Here is a 19,863-nt window from a genome sequence, read left to right on the forward strand (position 1 = left end):
CCATGTAACAATAAGAAATATACTCAAAAGCGGGATTAATCTTTTTAGTCACATAGCACTACTATTATTCTGAACACTACTGTATATATATATATATATACGAGGTCTTTTAGAAAAGAAACCGACAGTTTTATTTTTTTAAAAAACTATATGGATTTGAATCACGTGTGATTACATCAGCCAAGCTTGAACCCTCGTGCGCATGCGTGAGTTTTTTCACGCCTGTCGGTGACGTCATTCGCCTGTGAGCACGCCTTGTGGAAGGAGTGGTCCAGCCCCCTCATCGGATTTTCATTGTCTGAGAATTTGCTGAGAGACTGGCGCTGTGCTTGATCAAATTTTTTTCAGAAACTGTGAGGCACATCTGAGTGGATGCCATTCGAGAAATTCAGCTGGTTTTCTGTGAAAATTTTAATGGCTGATGAGAGATTTTGGATTGTTTCTATTGCTGTAAGGACTTCCCACGGAGCGGGACGTCGCGCAGCACTCCGAGGCAACGTTGTCATCCTGTTTCAAGCTGAAAACCTCCACATTTAAGCCTCTGTAGACCCAGGACGTCGTGAAAGAACAGAGAACTTTCAGAAGAGGTCGGGATCAGCAGTTTATCCGGACATTCCACTGTTAAAGGAGATTTTATTAATGAAAGACGTGCGGACGCAGCTGGCGCGGTGCGGCGTCACAGGAAAAACACCTCCATGTTGATAACATTTATAAAAACCAGGCGGCTTTTGGTGGCTTTCAGTTGAGTGAGTATCTGAGAAATTGTTTAACAGCAGGGCACGTTCCAACTTGTCCTTAAGGCTTCCAACGGAGGTGTCTTTCCTGTGGCGGGCGCACCGCGCCGGCTGTGAGCTGACGTGCCAATCCGTCCGCACGTCTTTCATTAAAAAAATTCTCCTTTAACAGCGGAATGTCCAGATAAACTGCTGATTCTGACTTCTTCTGAAAGTTCTCTGTTCTCTCACGACGTCCTGGGTCTACAGAGGCTTAAAGTTGGAGGTTTTCAGCTTGAAACAGGATGACGACGTCGCCTCGGAGCACTGCGCGACGTCCCGCTCCATGGGAAGTCCTTACAGCGATAGAAAAAATCCAAAATCTCTCATCAGCCATTAAAATTTTCACAGAACACCAGCTGAATTTCTCGAATGGCGTCCACTCGAATGCGCCTCACAGTTTCTGAAAAAATTTTGATCAAGCACAGCGCCAGTCTCTCAGCAACTTCTCAGACAATGAAAATCCGACGAGGGGGCTGGACCACTCCTTCCACAAGGCATGCTCACAGGCGAATGACGTCCCTCGTGGGCATGCAAGAGTTTTTTCACGCCTGTCGGTTACGTCATTCGCCTGTGGGCAGTCTTTGAGTGAGGAGTGGCCCACCCTCTCATTGTTTTTTCATTGTTTAGGAATGGCTCAGAGACTGCTGCTTTGTTTGATCAAAATGTTTTTCAAAACTGTAAGGCACAACTGAGTGGACACCATTCGATAAATTCAGCTGGTTTACGGTAAAAATTTTAACGGCTGATGAGAGATTTTGGTCTGTAGTGTCGCTTTAAGGATGGCCCACTGTGCCTGATGGCGATCTGGGCTTCGAGGCGGCAGCATCTCACCATTTCAACTTGAAAACTTTCACATTTCAGGCTCTGTTGATCCAGGAAGTCGTCAGAGAACAGAGAACTTTCAGAAGAAGTCAGCATGAGGAGTTTATTCGTACATTCCATTGTTAACGGACATTTTGTAATGAAAGAACGTGCGGGCAGAGTCGCATGTCGGGCCGGACCCGCCCGGGGGGTCGCGATAGGAAAAACACCTCCGTTGGAAACCTTAACGGACAAGTTGGAACATGCCCAAGCTGTTAAACAATTTCTCAGTTACTCACTTGTTGAAAGCCATCAAAAGCCGCCTGAATTTTACAAATGGTTTTCAACACCGAGGTGTTTTTCCTGTCGCGGCGCACACAGATTCACCGAGTCGTCACGGAAACGACTCAGCGAATTTGCGCGCACGTCTTTTATTAAAAAATGTCCTTAAACAGTGGAATGTCCGCATAAAGTCCTCATGCCGGCCTGTTCTGAATCTTGTCTGTTCTCTCACGACGTCCTGGGTGAATTAAGCCTTAAATTAGGATGTTTTCAGCTCGAAACAGGCCGACGATGGCGCCTGGAAGCGCTGCACGACATCCTGCTCTGTGGGAAGTCCTTACACCGACAGAAACACCCCATAATCTCTCATCAGCCGTTAAACTTTTCACAGAAAACCAGCTTAATTTCTCGAATAGTGTCCACTCGGATATTCCTCACAGGTCCAGAAAAAATGTTGATAAAGCAACGTGCACCATCTTGAGCAGAGTGTGAAACAAAGGAATTCAGCCGAGAGGACCACATCTCACTCAAGGCCTGCCCACAGGGAAATGACGTCACCGACACGCGTGAAAAAACTCACGCATGCGCACGAGGGTTCAAGCATGATTGGTGTAATCGCACGTCATTCAAATCCATATAGTTAAAAAAAAAAAGGTCGGTTTATTATCTAATAGACCATGTATATATATATATATATATATACACACAAGGTCTGTCCAAAAAGTAACGGACCTTTTTATTTTTTCAAAAACTATATGGATTTGAATCACGTGTGATTGCATCAGCCAAGCTTGAACCTTCGTGCGCATGGGTGAGTTTTTTCACGCCTGTCGGTAGCGTGTTGGAAACCATTCAGAAGATTCAGACGGCTTTCGATGGCTTTCAGTCGAGTGAGTATCCGAGAAATTGTGTAACAGCTGGACATGCCCCAACATGTCCTGTGAGACTTCCAACACGGAGGTGTTTTTATGTTGTGTGCCATTGCAGCTCCGTGCCGACGCGCGAAATCCTCCGCACGTCTTTCATTACAAAATCTTCTGTAACAGTGGAATGTGCCACAAAAGTGCTATGTCCAGCTCTCTTGCCATTTCTGTGGTAGTCACATGATGTCCCGGATCAACACAGCGTTCAGTTTAGAAATGATCTGGTTGATACAGCCTGTCAATGGCCGCTCGGTGCGCCGCGCGCCCTCTGCCACTGTGGGCCGTCTTTAAAAAGGTTTTAACACTCCTTAATCCTTGTGACGCCGACAGAATCTTCACCGATATCCATCTGAATCTTTCAAATGGTTTCCATCTGGCTGTCTCTAACAGTTTCTGAAAAACATTTCATGGAGCAAAGCGGCGGTCTCTCAGCCATTTCCCAGACAAAAGAAATCGGACGAGGGGGGTGGACCAGTGCTCACTCAAAGCCTGCCCACAGGCAATGACGAAACCGATAGGCGTGAAAAAACTCACGCATGCACACGAAGGTTCAAGCTTGGCTGATGCAATCACACGTGATTCAAATCCATATAGTTTTGAAAAAAATAAAAAGGTCCATTACTTTTTGGACAGACCTCGTATATATATATATATATATATATATATATATATATATATATATATATATGCAGTACTGTGCAAAAGTTTTAATCATCCCAGAGCTATAAAAAAGTAGCGTTTGATGCCCCTCCCCCCACCCCGACTTTTTTATGGGCATGTCAAAATAAAATCACTTCCAAACAAATGTCAATATGTGAGATAGATTTTGAATTTAATAATAATAATAATAATTATTATTATTATTATTAGTATTATTATTATTATTATTATTATTTCTTTGTACAAGTATTGGCTAGTAGAACACCACACAACCACAGTTGGAAATGATCATGCATATTAAATTATTGTAAATCACACTCATACATTAAGATGAATTATCCTGAAAATTGTTTTGAGGTCCTGCCACTTATCCTGTGCAACTTAAATGCCAAAAACATAAATAGAACCAATTTTTCATTCAATTCATTACATATTTCATTTATTGATGAATATTTGTCAGTTTTGCATACTTTTTATTGTTTTATGATGCATTAAATGAGAATAATACTTTGCACAGTAATGTACAAATGGTGTTATTTCATCTCATTGTCCTGGTGCATCACATTCATGTTTGTGAACAACAGCTGACACCTGCTGACGCTTAAGCACACAGATGACTGTGTGCTTAGGGTCATTGTCCTGCTAAAAGATGAACCATCACCCCAGTCTGATCTCAACAGTGCTGTGTTGGGACTCCCCCCAAGCTGACGGCGGAGCATCTCAGGGTTGCTGTGTGACCTTCACCCACTTGCCTCAATTCGGATAACAGACTTCTTCAAACGTAGTGCACATAAACAATGTCAGATGGGTGCAATTATTACGGTAAACAAGTAATAATTGCAGACTAATTGCTGTCTGAGGTAACTGGAGTGTAAACATAATGTCTCCACTGTGAGATCAATAAAGTATATCTCTCATCTCTCTCTCTCTGGAGCAGGTTTTCATCCAGGATGTCTCTGTGCTTTGCTGCATTCATCTTTTCCTCAATCCTGACTACTCTCCCAGTTCCTGCCACTGAAAAACATCCCCACAGCATGATGCTGCCACCACCATGCTTCACTGTAGGGATATGAGCTAGGTGATGAGTGGAGCTGGTTTCCTCCAAACATGACACCTGGCATTCACGCCAAAGTGCCTTGTCTCGTCAGACCAGAGAATTTTGTTCCTCATTGTCTGAAAGTCCTTCTGGTGCTTTTTGGCAAACTCCAGGCAGGTTGCCATGTTCCTTTTTACTAAGGAGTGGCTTCTGTCTGGCCACTTTTCCATACAGGCCTGATTGGTGGATTGCTGCAGAGATGGTTGTTCTTCTGGAAGGATCTCCTCTGTCCACAGAGGAATGCTGGAGCTCTGACAGAGTGATCATCAGGTTCTTGGTCACCTCCCTGACTAAGGCCCTTCTCCCACGATCACACAGTTTAGACAGGTGGTCAGCTTTCAGAAGAATCCTAGTGGATCAGAACTTCTTCTGTTTAAGGTTGATGGAGGCCACTGTGCTCACTGGGACCTTAGAAGCATCAGAAATGTTTCTGTACCCTTCCCCAGCTTTGTGCCTTGAGACAATCCTGTCTCAGAGGTCTACAGACAATTCCTTTGACTTCATGCTTGGTTTGTGCTCTGACATGCACTGTCAACTGTGAGACCTTATATGTAGACAGGTGTGTGCCTTTCCAAATTATGTCCAATCAACTGAATTTACCCCAGGTGGACTCCAATTAAGCTGTCGAACTTCTCAAGAATGATCAGTGCAAACAAGATGTACCTGAGCTCAATATGGAGCTCTTCGTGGCAAAAGCTGTGAATACTTATTTACCTGTGATTTGTATTTTTTTTTAATAAAATGGAACAATCTAAAAAAAAAAAAAAAAAAACTTTTTAACCCTGTCCTTATGAGGTATTGTGTGTAGAATTTTTAGGAAAAAATAATTTAAGCCATTTTGGAACTTAGTTGAAGCAATGGAGCTGCTCAGCATACTGGGTTATGCTCACCTTACACACACACACACACACACACACACACACACACACACACACACACACACACACACACACACGTATTTATATTAGTACTGTGCAAAAGTTTTAATTATCCCACAGCTATTAAAAGTAATGTTTAATGTCCCTCCCCTGCACCCCATCTTTTTTATTGGCATGTCAAAACAAAATCCCTTCCAACAAAAGTGAATATGTCAGCTAGATTTTTAATTCAACAATATTAATAATAATAATAATAATAATGATGATGATAGTTTCTTTGTAATTGTACTGGCTAGTAGAACAAAACACAACGACAGTTGCACATGATCATGCCTATTTAAATTATTATAAAACACAATTACCATACGTTAAGATGAAATATCGTAAAAATAGTTTTGAGGTCCTGCCACTTATACTCCTGTGCAACTTATATGCCAAAAAATCAGGTATAAATAGGACAAAATTTTCATTCAATTCATCAGATATTTCATTTATTTAGGAATATTTATTAGGTTTGCATACATTTTAATCTTTTTTTTATGATGCATTAAATGTGAATAACACTTTTGCACAGTATTAGTAATACAACCCCTGGCAAAAATTATGGAATCACCGGCCTCGGAGGATGTTCATTCAGTTGTTTAATTTTGTAGAAAAAAAGCAGATCACAGACATGACACAAAACTAAAGTCATTTCAAATGGCAACTTTCTGGTTTTAAGAAACACTATAAGAAATCAAGAAAAAAAGATTGTGGCAGTCAGTAAAGGTTACTTTTTTAGACCAAGCAGAGGAAAAAAATATGGACTCACTCAATTCTGAGGAAAAAATTATGGAATCACCCTGTAAATTTTCATCCCCAAAACTAACACCTGCATCATATCAGATCTGCTCGTTAGTCTGCATCTAAAAAGGAGTGAGCACACCTTGGAGAGCTGTTGCACCAAGTGGACTGACATGAATCATGGCTCCAACACGAGAGATGTCAATTGAAACAAAGGAGAGGATTGTCAAACTCTTAAAAGAGGGTAAATCATCACGCAATGTTGCAAAAGATGTTGGTTGTTCACAGTCAGCTGTGTCTAAACTCTGGACCAAATACAAACAACATGGGAAGGTTGTTAAAGGCAAACATGCTGGTAGACCAAGGAAGACATCAAAGCGTCAAGACAGAAAACTTAAAGCAATATGTCTCAAAAATCTAAAAATGCACAACAAAATAAATGAGGAACGAATGGGAGGAAACTGGAGTCAACGTCTGTGACCGAACTGTAAGAAACCGCCTAAAGGAAATGGGATTTACATACAGAAAAGCTAAACAAAAGCCATTATTAACACCTAAACAGAAAAAAAACAAGGTTACAATGGGCTAAGGAAAAGCAATCGTGGACTGTGGATGACTGGATGAAAGTCATATTCAGTGATGAATCTCGAATCTGCATTGGGCAAGGTGATGATGCTGGAACTTTTGTTTGGTGCCGTTCCAATGAGATTTATAAAGATGACTGCCTGAAGAGAACATGTAAATTTCCACAGTCATTGATGATATGGAGCTGCATGTCAGGTAAAGGCACTGGAGAGATGGCTGTCATTACATCATCAATAAATGCACAAGTTTACGTTGATATTTTGGACAATTGAAAGGATGTTTGGGGATGATGAAATCATTTTTCAAGATGATAATGCATCTTGCCATAGAGCAAAAACTGTGAAAACATTCCTTGCAAAAAGACACATAGGGTCAATGTCAATGAGCAGATCTGATTTGATGCAGGTGTTAGTTTTGGGGATGAAAATTTACAGGGTGATTCCATAATTTATTCCTCAGAATTGAGTGATTCCATATTTTTTTCCTCTGCTTGGTCTAAAAAAGTAACCGTTACTGACTGTCCCAATCTTTTTTTCTTGATTTCTTATAGTGTTTCTTAAAGCCAGAAAGTTGCCATTTGAAATGCCTTTAGTTTTGTGTCTGTGATCTGCTTTTTTTTGTGTCTGTGATCTGCTTTTTTCTACAAAATTAAACAACTGAATGAACATCATCAAAGGCCGGTGATTCCATAATTTTTGCCAGGGGTTGTAGTCTCCAGGTTCCTGCCACAAAAAAACATCCAAACACCATGATGCAGCCACCATCATGCTGCACTGTAGGGATGATATTGGCTAGGTGATGAGTGGTGCCTGGTTTCCTCCAAACATGACACCTGGCATCACCCCAATGAGCTCAATCTTTGTCTAATCAGACCAGATAATTTTGTTCCTCATGGTCTGAGAGTCCTTCCAGTGCCATGTGCTTATGACTCAGGAATGGCTTCTATCTGACCACTCTACCATACAGGCCTGATTGGTAGATTGCTGCAGAGATGGTTGTCCTTTTGGAAGGTTCTCCTCTCTCCACAGAGGAATGTTGGAGCTCTGACAGAGTGACCATCAGGTTCTTGGTCACCTCCCTTCCTCCTTTTTTCTGCGATCACTCAGTCTAAATGGGCGGCTACCTTTCAGAAGAGTACTGGTGAATCTGAATGTCTTCCATTTATGGGTGATGGCAGTCACTGTGCTCATTGGGACCTTCAAAGCAGCAGAAAAGTTTTTGTACCCTTCCCATTTTCTCTCTCCACAGAGGAATGCTGGAGGTGTGACAGAGTGACCATTGGGTTCTTGGTCACCTCGGCTCTTCTCCCCGATCACTCAGTTTAGATGAGTGGCCAACACTAGGAAGAGTCCTGGTGGATCTGAACTTCTTCCATTTATGGATGATAGAGGCCACTGTGCTCATTCCGACCTAAAAATCAGCAGAAATGTTTTGTGCACTTCCCCAGATTTGTGCCTTGAGACAATCCTGTCTACAGACAATTCGTTTGACTTCATGCTTGTTTTGTGCTCTGACATGCACTGTTAACTGTGGGACCTTATATGTAAACAGGTGTGTGCCTTTCCAAATCATGTCCAATCAACTGAATTTACCCCAGGTGGACTCCAATTAAGCTGAAGAAGCATCTCAAAGTTGATCAGTGCAAACAAGAGGCACCTGAGCTCAATTTGGAGCTTCATGGCAAAAGCTGTGAATACTTATATCCATGTGATTTGTATGTTCTTTTAGATAAAATGTAAAAATCTAAAATAAAATAAAACTTTTTCACCCTGTCATTATGGGGTTTTGTGTGTAGAATTTTGAGGAAAAAAAATAATTTAACTTATTTTGGAATAAGGTTGCAACATAAAAGAAATGTGGAAAAAGTGAAGTGATGGGAATATTTTCTGGATACACTGTATTTATCTTTTCCAATACTGTATTGGCTCTGAATATGGGGATACGGTAAATGGATGTGACTTATACGTGTTTTTTTGTTGTTTTTTTTTTATTAGAACAGTTAAATTAAAGCTAAAAATCTACATTACAAGCATTGCCCCTCGATTGTGGTGATTTATAGAGGCAAAATTATAAAAAATTGTCACTATCCAACTACTCATGTACTGCTGTACCTGACTGTCGGACCACATAGTGTGTACAAGGCCAATTTTACTCACATATGGCACAGGCTGTATTTTTTTTAATTCAAATGTAGAGCAACCAAATCACATTATTGTATTTATTTCACATCACATTTATTTCCCGTCATATAAAATGCAAGTTAAAAAAAACAAAACAAAACAAAACAAAAATCTTTAGCATATTAGTTCTATTTTACACATCTCATATTTTGCCTGTCATAAATTACTGTATACACCACATTTTCTGCATCTGTTTTTAACAGTAAAAGCCTTGTGGCTCTTGGATGACCCAATTTCATGATTTTACTGTTGCACACATGAGAAGTGTGTGAGTCTGCAACCACAAGGTGGTCAGGCAGCCAACTTGAGTATTAATACTTGCAATGTACATGGCAAAATACATTAATATTATATTTGTCAAACAGCCTTTCCATATAATCTCCATCACTCAAGAAAGCACCTCCTGGTGTCTGCTTGCTTGTTGACTGCAACTGATCCTCACTCCCTCGATACACACACTGCTGGCTTGCAGTTTAGTGTCAGCAGCCAATGTAAAGAAGCCAGTTATGAAGTAATGTGTAGAAATGTCTGAGTTCCAGTCAATATTCAAGCAGCCATATTTTGAAGCATCTGCAGACATCTCAGATTTTTCTGTGCTCAGAAAATAATACATTACAGTAATCAGTTCTGGAAGAGACAACAGCATGGACAGACTCCTGGGGCCTCATGTAGAAAGCGTGCATACGTGTATAAACCTGGCGTGCAGATGTATCAAAAGTGACTTCAGGGTGGAAATGTGTGGTGCGAGGTATGACTTCAAAATAAGGATAATTGGCTCATAAACAGATTTTGATTACCAAGGCCACTGTGACTAAAAGAAGTTCAGAATATGATAACCATTGTCATCATAAGCAGACAGGTACATCTGCAGATAATCAGTGCAACAGTGAAAAGAAATCCCACAGGTACAAATAATCTGATGTGGCACACAATGAGAAATAAGCAGTGGGCCCAAAATAGAACCTTGTGGTCCTCCATATTTCACTGTGAAGATTTTCATGTCATATGGTTGTAAGAAACAAGTTGAGATTGAGCTGACAGAGAGAATGACAGCCATGGATGTATATCACCAGAGATGTCAAAATAATATTTGTCTATGTAAGTGCTCACACTTTATGCATGTGCACTCTCCACATAACTCACCGAGCAGTGATGGAACTTTGACTCCATTTTTTCATGAATGTGTCACCCAGTTGTGACATTCTACAAACCGGCAGTCTTGCAAGGCTCCTGCTTGTGTGGAACATGATTACAAATGCAGCTGAATTCAATCAAAAAAGGTAGTTCTGACAAGAGGAAAGTGGTGGCTGTGGGAAGGCAGTGGAGAGACGAGGGACTTTCTTCAGGATGGTCAGATTTAATAAATCTGTAGTACATATGGGACACCAGCACACCACATATTTGAACATGCATAATGTGCAATGAAATGCAACCATTGCAGTTCCTGGGAGATTGTGAAAAGTAAATGAGGATGTGAATGTGCATCCATGGTTCTGTATATCATTAAATATTGTATCAAATGTTTGGTGATGCAATGCTACACTTCTTTATTATAAAATGTCAAATATGCCATAAGGTGTTCACTGTTTTGTTGCTCCAACAAATTAATAAAATCTATTGTAGAAACTTACATTTTGTCTCATTAATTTTCTTTTCAGCAAATGATCTTGTTATCTGTCAAGTGTTTTTTTTTTCTTTTACTTGTATCAGTCAATCATAAACGGCGTATTACAATATTTCATAATGTGAGCTCACTGCTGTGTCTGCAAAATCTGTATTTCCATGACATTCATAATTATCTGTCTGTGAGAAAATGAATGCTCCTTCTGTGAAGGCTGTCTGATGGAAGGCACCGGGATTGTGCCGCAATCTGACTGTTTGCGCCTCTCGGCGGCTCTTTCCTGGAGGCCAGTTGAAAAGATTGCCATGCGAATCTGGCAGCGCCGCTGCATCCCTGTCTGAAGACAAGGTGATATGGACTGGAAATAATGAGCGTGAAAGAAAGAGTTAAGGGGTGCACTCATGCACAAATTTTCTGCACATTAAAACACCGGCTTGGCCTTACGAAAAGGTCATGTTATTCAATAAGGACGTGAAGCACCGTGAGAGGGAGGCAGGAGGGAGGAGGAGGATTTAATGCATGTAGGTACACAGCTCAGTGTCTGTGCTCCACTTCATTATCTTTGATCACTCCTGATATCATGTCAGAATCCAGCTGATGACATCTGACTGATAGCATGCTTGAGGGAAGGGTTTTTCTTTGTAACCATTCAGTAGCAACAACCGTTCTGTTTTCTTGTCTCAAATAATTATCCAGATGCTCTTCACACAATTTGAACCATCAAGCTTTCAATTACACCCATCTTTCCTGCTCACGATTTCAATTAAATTTCACTTTTATTATCAGATCAACCGGTGTGCCCTGCAGCCTCTCCATGCACAGCGGTGTTGAGGCCCCGTTCTTCTACAGGTGTGTCAACAGAGGGATGGGGGGAGTGCCGCCGGATTACGGGATGCTAGTATCGGGGATTGTAGGAAACATGGAGAGTGGTGACTTTTTCCCCTTGTGTGTAGTGCTCTTTGAGTCACAGCTCAGGATAACACATGAAGCCAACATTCGCTGTAGAGTGGGCAACTTTCCACATGCCACTCTGGATTTGCCACAATCCACCTTGAGGACTTGTCTCACACCTGCCCTTCTCCCCTGCCCCCTATACCCTTCCATTCCCCATTCCCCTCACCTCAGTGTCCAATTACAGCCCGCTCTCGTTAGCACAGTGTCTCTCCAGCGAGAGCCTTGCAAAGGGCAGGGGAATGGCTGCCACCTCAACAAAGCCACCAACATGACATCTATCAAATTCCAAGGAAAAAGTGAAAAAGGCAAGTGCAGGCGGGACTTCTCATTATAGAGTGCTGTAGAAGGCAAGGGCCATAACGAGTGGCGGTCCTTTACTGTGCTGAGTGTCATGTTATCTTTTCACTCTCTTAACAGGACTGACCTCCCACCTGCCCACAAACCAGCCCCACCCCCGCCTAAGAAGAAGAACAGTGACATGAAGGGACACTTGACATCAGATGACATCCAGGTAAGAGCCTCCTCCTCCTCTTCCTTCTTAAGTAATGCTACGGTCATACTCGGAATTGGCATGAAAATTATATTCATGCTGTCTAATGAAAGGGGAGAGAGTGGCAAATTGGTGACTAGTGACTTCACACATAAATCTATCATCAGAAAAGCAAGGTTAAGATTTTACCTGGACACACTGAATATTAAAAAGGAATGTTAGCCCGAGAGACAGCCATTCTCCTATGTGCAACAGACCGTGTGACAGGTGGAATCCATACAATATTCTCACATTTATTTTACTTAATGCCACTAAACCATGATCATGCAATGTAGTACGACTCATTCTCTATAACCACTTACTCCAATCAAGGGTCACAGGAGGGCTGAAGCCCATCCCATCAGTCATAGGGTGTGAAGTGGGGTCAGTGTTGCCAAGTTGGCGACTTTCTTGCTAAATCTGGCGACTTTCCAAACCCTCTTGATGACTCATTTTCTCAAAAGCAACAAGCGAGAAACCTAGCTACTTTTCCTGGCGTCACTGGAGACTTTTCTGGTGTTTGGCAACTCAACAAAAAGCAGGTATTGATCTAGTCTCTGTTCTCACAGAGCGGCAGCAGGTCTCCCCACCGCCGCTGTAGCCTGCAGCTGCAAAGCCACAAAACCCAAAGCACTGAACAGAGGGGTATCTACAACCCTCCGCGTTCAAACACGCACGTGCGATGCCTCCACGATGTTCCCGCATTGAACGCCAAACCTCACTTGGCCTCAGTCAGACTACTTACCGTTTGCTGCGCTGTGACTAATTAATCTCCAGACTTTGAGGATCCCTGGCCTTGAGAAGACATTTTATTTTGAGACATGATAGCCAATTTTAATGGCAAAATAAATAAACAAACCAAGAATCACTTTTTTTGTCTCTCACACAACATTTTTTTTTTTTCAAAACTGTATTTCATCAAATAAACAAAGGACAAGGCCACAATACCTTTCACAGCATTATCAGAAAGAGATAGAAAAAATAAAATACATTGTACAATAACAAAAGTAAAAGGTTTCTTTAACATTAATTCTCTATTAAAAAAATCCTTATACAGCAAGACAGTTTTATGACATTGGGGAGACTCTATAAGCTTAATACTTCTTATATATTGTTCAAATTCAGCCAGAAGTCCATGTAAATTCCATTTCAGTACTCTACATTTATAAATATGGGATTTACCAAACAATATTAAAATGTTGATAATGTATTCAGTGACATCTGTTATGAACAGTGTTGCCACAGTTACTTTGAAAAAGTAATCCAATTACTGATTACTGATTACTCCTTGAAAAAGTAACTTAGTTACTTTACTGATTACTCAATTGTAAAAGTAACTAAGTTAGATTACTAGTTACTTTTTAGTTACTTTCCCCAGCTGCCGACAACAACCCACGTCAACATGACAATGATACCTGTTTTGCCAAAACTCACTTTATAGTCACCCTTTCTTGACTTCAATGAAAATAAATACTTGTTTTATAAAAAGTAAAATAAAAACCTCTTTCTTGACCTCATATTTAACTGTTGACAGCACTGTAACAGTAAAACTTGCAATTTCAAACCTACATTGTTTATAAATGTAACTATTAAATTCTAACATTTTTCTAACATTTAAATTCTGTCTAAACATTTTACTTGTCGAAATTATTATTATTTTAAGCAATATTAGTAGTTGTAGTAAAAAACGGCTTCAAAACTGGACCTTTAATCTAGGGGTGTTGTGGGGGAGGGGGCACATCCTTGCCCCACGCCCCCATTCCATCTGGATTCGCCCCTACTTTGGCGTTTGAGCACAAAGAATGGATAACATTTATTTATGCAGAAAACATGACCAGATTTACAGGTAAGAAAGTTTTATTGCGTTTTCACATCATGTGGTCCTCAGAAAGAGAGTTTAGGTGCATTAACACTTTTAATAGTGTTAGTTATTGATGCGTCGCGGAGGATCAGCTGTTTTTAACGAGACGATACAGAGCGGCTCAGCTCAGAATTCTAAATAAAGGAGGAAAAAAAGTATAAAAATGTCTTTGTAAAGCTCAGTGCAGGTGTGCTGATCACCGTGCTTTAAGAGGTGAGGACGAGTCGTGCAGCTGCAAAAAACTGTGGATGAAAAGCTCACAGCTCGCTTAAAGTGTGCAGTTCAGTCGAACCCCGACCTCCTGCCCACAGACCAAGTTTAATGCTGCTATCGACCCACAATGAAAATAATAGTAACGCACAGTGACATGGAGAAGTAACTTTAATCTGATTACTGATTTGGAAAGATTAACGCGTTAGATTACTCGTTACTAAAAAAAGTGGTCAGATTAGAGTAGTAACGCGTTACCGGCATCACTGGTTATGAAGTCATAATATGCAAATAATGTGCCATTTATCGACTTATGGTGACTTTTAGATCAGCCAATAGCTACTCCCAAACTATAATATTTCGCCCTTAAAACTATATATATTCTCAATCTTCATGACATGGGGAATAAACTGGTACCATTTAAAAAAAAAAGTTGAACTGAAAATTACCCCCAAAATAGCTATTTATGTAAGACCATACAGTGTTGTACCATGTGCTTTTCATGCTGCCACTTCTGTCTGTGTTTCTGTCTGTCTGGGATAAACTCCCAAACTATAATATGTAGCCCTAAAAACTATATATATATTCTGAATCCTCATGACATGAGGAACAAACTGGTACCTTTTTTTAAATGTTGAACTGACAATTACCCCCAAAATAACCGGCTGTGAGTATGACCAGGCAGATTCAAATTTCCAGCCCTGTATATGTGTTGGCCATCTCTGTTTATTTAATCCCTTCCTTCAGCTACTTTATGTTCTCAACTGATAACCTGAATGTCCTGTACAACCCAGTTTGCCTTCCTGTCTGAATACATTAATTTTATGTTTGTAAAATTGCAATGTAAAAACAGTGAAATACAACACTACCTCAGTTTTGATTCATTGATATTTACAATTACTGTTACCTACTTTTTGTGTGTAATTTTGTTATAAATCTGATTAAGTCTGCATGAAGGACTTCAAATGTGTTTGTCTTTTAACCATGTATTTCCATTTAGTTTGGGGAGTCCACCTCTTATAGTTCTGCTGGACAAACCTTAGCCCATTAACTATTATATTTATAAGACATCAGTTACATCGGCAGTTACAGCCCGGCACAAAGGCGAAAGATGGTTTATATATTTCCATGTGAGGACAGCAGGCAGAGACATGTGCCTCACGGAGGAATGTTGTAACATCATGTCCTTCCAAACATGGAACGTGTTCTCCAGCTGGGACGTGCAGCAGCGGGGATCTTTACAGCTGCGGCTGAGTGCGGACTTGCCCCCTTGTCTGTTCAATGCCCAGACCAATGTGTCACTCTGTGTTAGAGTGACACATTGTGTCACTCTATGTCAGAGGACACACACCAATTAGCTAAACTGCAGGATTGTCTTACAGACATAAAGACATGGATGACCTCTAATTTCCTGCTTTTAAACTCAGATAAAACTGAAGTTATTGTACTTGGCCCCACAAATCTTAGAAACATGGTGTCTAACCAGATCCTTACTCTGGATGGCATTACCCTGACCTCTAGTAATACTGTGAGAAATCTTGGAGTCATTTTTGATCAGGAGCTGTCATTCAAAGTGTTGGGTATTTTCTCCTCCAAACATTCTTAAAACCTTTGATAAGACAAACAGAGTCAAGAAACACCAGTGAGACAGAAAGTCAAATTAATCACGCGCGGAGTGCGGCCAGGCTGTACACCAAGGCTACACTAAAGTCTGGCCTGTGCTCCCGCTCTTTTTATTAGAGAGGCCCTCATTACATCATAAACTTGTCCTAAGGGGGGGGGGGGGGGGGGGGACAACGCGAGACAAGTTTCTTCCCGTAACATAAACACATGCGTCAATAAGCGCAGCTGTAAGGACAAACAGTTTCTTTCTTTTACTCTTATCGTCGGAGGTCAGCACATCTTGTTCGTCTGTTGCAGTTATCAGCTGTTGTGCATCTGCCTGGAGTGTCCTGGTCTTCACACTAAGCATCACGTCACAACAGTCAAAAACAACCTTCAGGTCTATTACTCCCAGTTCATGACTGACCCCGTCATGCTTCACTCCCAGTCGTTAGCGGCTACAAAAACAAGTTGTATAATAATAATAATAAGTACATCCAGCTCTTCATTCCCAGTTCAGATTGACCCCAGCATGCTAAAACAAGGTTGAATAACACATACATTCTCGGGGTTAGGTGCAAACAGCACAACACCGTTTTCATAAGAAAGAAGACGAAGGTACAAATGTTTAACAGTGATAACATATATATATATATATATATATATATATATAAAATCCTTAACATTTCCCACCTGTTTATCGCCTGTTAAACATATAGTAGGCATCACCCAGCTTAGTTAGTTAGTTTATTAACTTAGTTTATTCTGTCCACGTTTTTATTAATTGAACACCACCAACAGATGGAAGATTCGAATCCAGCTGCTATTTGATCAACCAGTTTATACTCGTCAGGCACTCCTCTGGGGACTCCTATTGCGTCAATATACGTTGGATTTCCTACTCCTTTCCAATCTCTTTTTACTCTATGTCTGGCTATGCCTTTCTGCCAATCCTCAGGAATAAGAGAGGCTGCATATGTTGTAACGTCTTCAGGGGTCATGGGTAACAATAATGATATTAATGCACAATAACCTGACACATTTCGTGGCAGTCTGTCAAAGATTCTGTTATCACCACACCACCACCATACATCACTTCGGCTGACTGGTATAAATGAACCGTTTTTCTGTATTATTCGACTACACCACTTGTCTTATTACTTTTTCAGCTAAAGCTTCATAGGCTAAGAGTGTGTTAACTCATCACGTCAACAGTTCAAGCTTGAACTGGAGTTGTGAGCTTTTCAATATCATCATAATTCTCAGTACAGTCATTATAGTTTTCTCCACTAAGGTCTGACTGTTTCAATGCTTGATATTTTGGCATAGTTTGTTGGAAGGCCAGATTACACTGTACAAATGTATTTGACACCATTTTGCCAACCATTGTTTTGATATAAGGGATCACACAACACATGCAAAGTCCAGTCAGAATTAGGACTATAATAACTGGTGTCACCATTTTCAATAGTAACTGCCAACATGGTCCTGAAGTCAACCAGGACCAGGGATTCCACCGGTTCACGGCTAGGGTGTCTTTATGCATTGCATCACGAAGTTTATTCAGCTCTTCCAATGCGTCCTGCATATCCACTGAATGAATGGAGTCTGGGATGAAAGTACAGCATGTTGTGTTCAGCAGAACACAAATTCCTCCCTGTGAACCAGTAAGCAAGTCTAAAACCATGCGATTTTGCATCACCATGGTACGTAAAGCATCTATTTCAGTGTTTTGAGCTGCTACTATTTTTTTAGTTACATTCATGAACAGACCCAATCGATAATTCAGAGTTTCAATCATTAATGAATTTTTTCCCACTCCTATCCAGGGGAACAATGAATGTGCTATTTTATCTCCTACAGACCACAATTTTTTGGTCCTTTAGTACATCCGAGCCCCACATGTGATCATGTGGTAACACATCTGGGTATATCAATCTCCTCCGTCTGGTGCTGCCATTCTTCTCTGTGGAGGTCCTACCACATATGTATGGTCAGTCACCTGGGTAGGTGCACACACACCACCCCAATTTGGTGGGAGACTCATGTACAGTCTGGAACCACAAAGCCAATAGATGTCATCATACGGACGAGCCCCCAGTCAATGTTGGGTATTTTCTCCTCCAAACATTCTTAAAACCTTTGATAAGACAAACAGAGTCAAGAAACACCAGTGAGACAGAAAGTCAAATTAATCACGTGCGGAGTGCGGCCAGGCTGTACACCAAGGCTACACTAAAGTCTGGCCTGTGCTCCCGCTCTTTTTATTAGAGATGCCCTCATTACATCATAAAACTTGTCCTAAGGGGGGGGGACAACGCGAGACAAGTTTCTTCCCGTAACATAAACACATGCGTCAATAAGCGCAGCTGTAAGGACAAACAGTTTCTTTCTTTTACTCTTATCGTCGGAGGTCAGCACATCTTGTTCGTCTGTTGCAGTTATCAGCTGTTGTGCATCTGCCTGGAGTGTCCTGGTCTTCACACTAAGCATCACGTCACAACAGTCAAAAAACAACCTTCAGGTCTATTACTCCCAGTTCATGACTGACCCCGTCATGCTTCACTCCCAGTCGTTAGCGGCTACAAAAACAAGTTGTATAATAATAATAATAAGTACATCCAGCTCTTCATTCCCAGTTCAGATTGACCCCAGCATGCTAAACAAGGTTGAATAACACATACATTCTCGGGGTTAGGTGCAAACAGCACAACACCGTTTTCATAAGAAAGAAGACGAAGGTACAAATGTTTAACAGTGATAACATATATATATATATATATATAAAATCCTTAACACAAAGCGCATATTAAACAAATATGTAGGACTGCTTTTTTGCATTTACGCAATATCTCTAAAATCAGAAAGGTCTTGTCTCAGAGTGATGCTGAAAAACTAATTCATGCATTTATTTCCTCTAGGCTGGACTATTGTAATTCATTATTATCAGGTTGTCCTAAAAGTTCCCTAAAAAGCCTTCAGTTAATTCAAAATGCTGCAGCTAGAGTACTGACGGGGACTAGAAGGAGAGAGGCATATCTCACCCATATTGGCCTCTCTTCATTGGCTTCCTGTTAATTCTAGAATAGAATTTAAAATTCTTCTTCTTACTTATAAGGTTTTGAATAATCAGGTCCCATCTTATCTTAGGGACCTCGTAGTACCATATCACCCCAATAGAGCACTTCGCTCTCAGACTGCAGGCTTACTTGTAGTTCCTAGGGTTTGTAAGAGTAGAATGGGAGGCAGAGCCTTCAGCTTTCAGGCTCCTCTCCTGTGGAACCAGCTCCCAATTCAGATCAGGGAGACAGACACCCTCTCTACTTTTAAGATTAGGCTTAAAACTTTCCTTTTTGCTAAAGCTTATAGTTAGGGCTGGATCAGGTGACCCTGAACCATCCCTTAGTTATGCTGCTATAGACGTAGACTGCTGAGGGGTTCCCATGATGCACTGTTTCTTTCTCTTTTTGCTCTGTATGCACCACTCTGCATTTAATCATTAGTGATCGATCTCTGCTCCCCTCCACAGCATGTCTTTTTCCTGGTTCTCTCCCTCAGCCCCAACCAGTCCCAGCAGAAGACTGCCCCTCCCTGAGCCTGGTTCTGCTGGAGGTTTCTTCCTGTTAAAAGGGAGTTTTTCCTTCCCACTGTAGCCAAGTGCTTGCTCACAGGGGGTCGTTTTGACCGTTGGGGTTTTACATAATTATTGTATGGCCTTGCCTTACAATATAAAGCACCTTGTGGCAACTGTTTGTTGTGATTTGGCGCTATATTAAAAAAATTGATTGAATTGATTGATTGTTATGCGGTCATTCATTTTCGTTATTTGTTATGTAATTGCGTATGTAGGTATTATCATAATTATTTATATAACTGTCCTGGCGGCCGTTACTGTGTTTTTAATGTGTGCACTGAGCTGTCATCCATAAGCATTTTATGCACAACCTGGTCTCACGGCAAGTCGTGCTTCAGCAGCATGAAATATACATTAATCAGTTGGTTTGTGATATTGTGACGAAAAGCACCTCATTTTCGTCACAGCAGCACAAATTCATTCTCATTCATTCCGTGATGGATACACGAAATTAAAAGTGAAGCGTGGGACTCGGGGGTGGTTATGGG

General features: G+C 41.0%; 1 protein-coding gene across 1 annotated transcript in view; it reads left to right on the forward strand.

Annotated features, from left to right (window-relative positions):
- Positions 1–19,863, forward strand: part of nectin1b (nectin cell adhesion molecule 1b) — a 1,042,283-nt gene that overhangs the window by 731,708 nt on the left and 290,712 nt on the right. The window contains 1 exon segment of the mRNA XM_034168488.1: positions 11,957–12,050. Coding sequence (XP_034024379.1) covers positions 11,957–12,050 — 94 coding nt within the window.

Source organism: Thalassophryne amazonica, chromosome 4, assembly GCF_902500255.1.
Source record: "Thalassophryne amazonica chromosome 4, fThaAma1.1, whole genome shotgun sequence".
NCBI lineage: Eukaryota > Metazoa > Chordata > Actinopteri > Batrachoidiformes > Batrachoididae > Thalassophryne > Thalassophryne amazonica.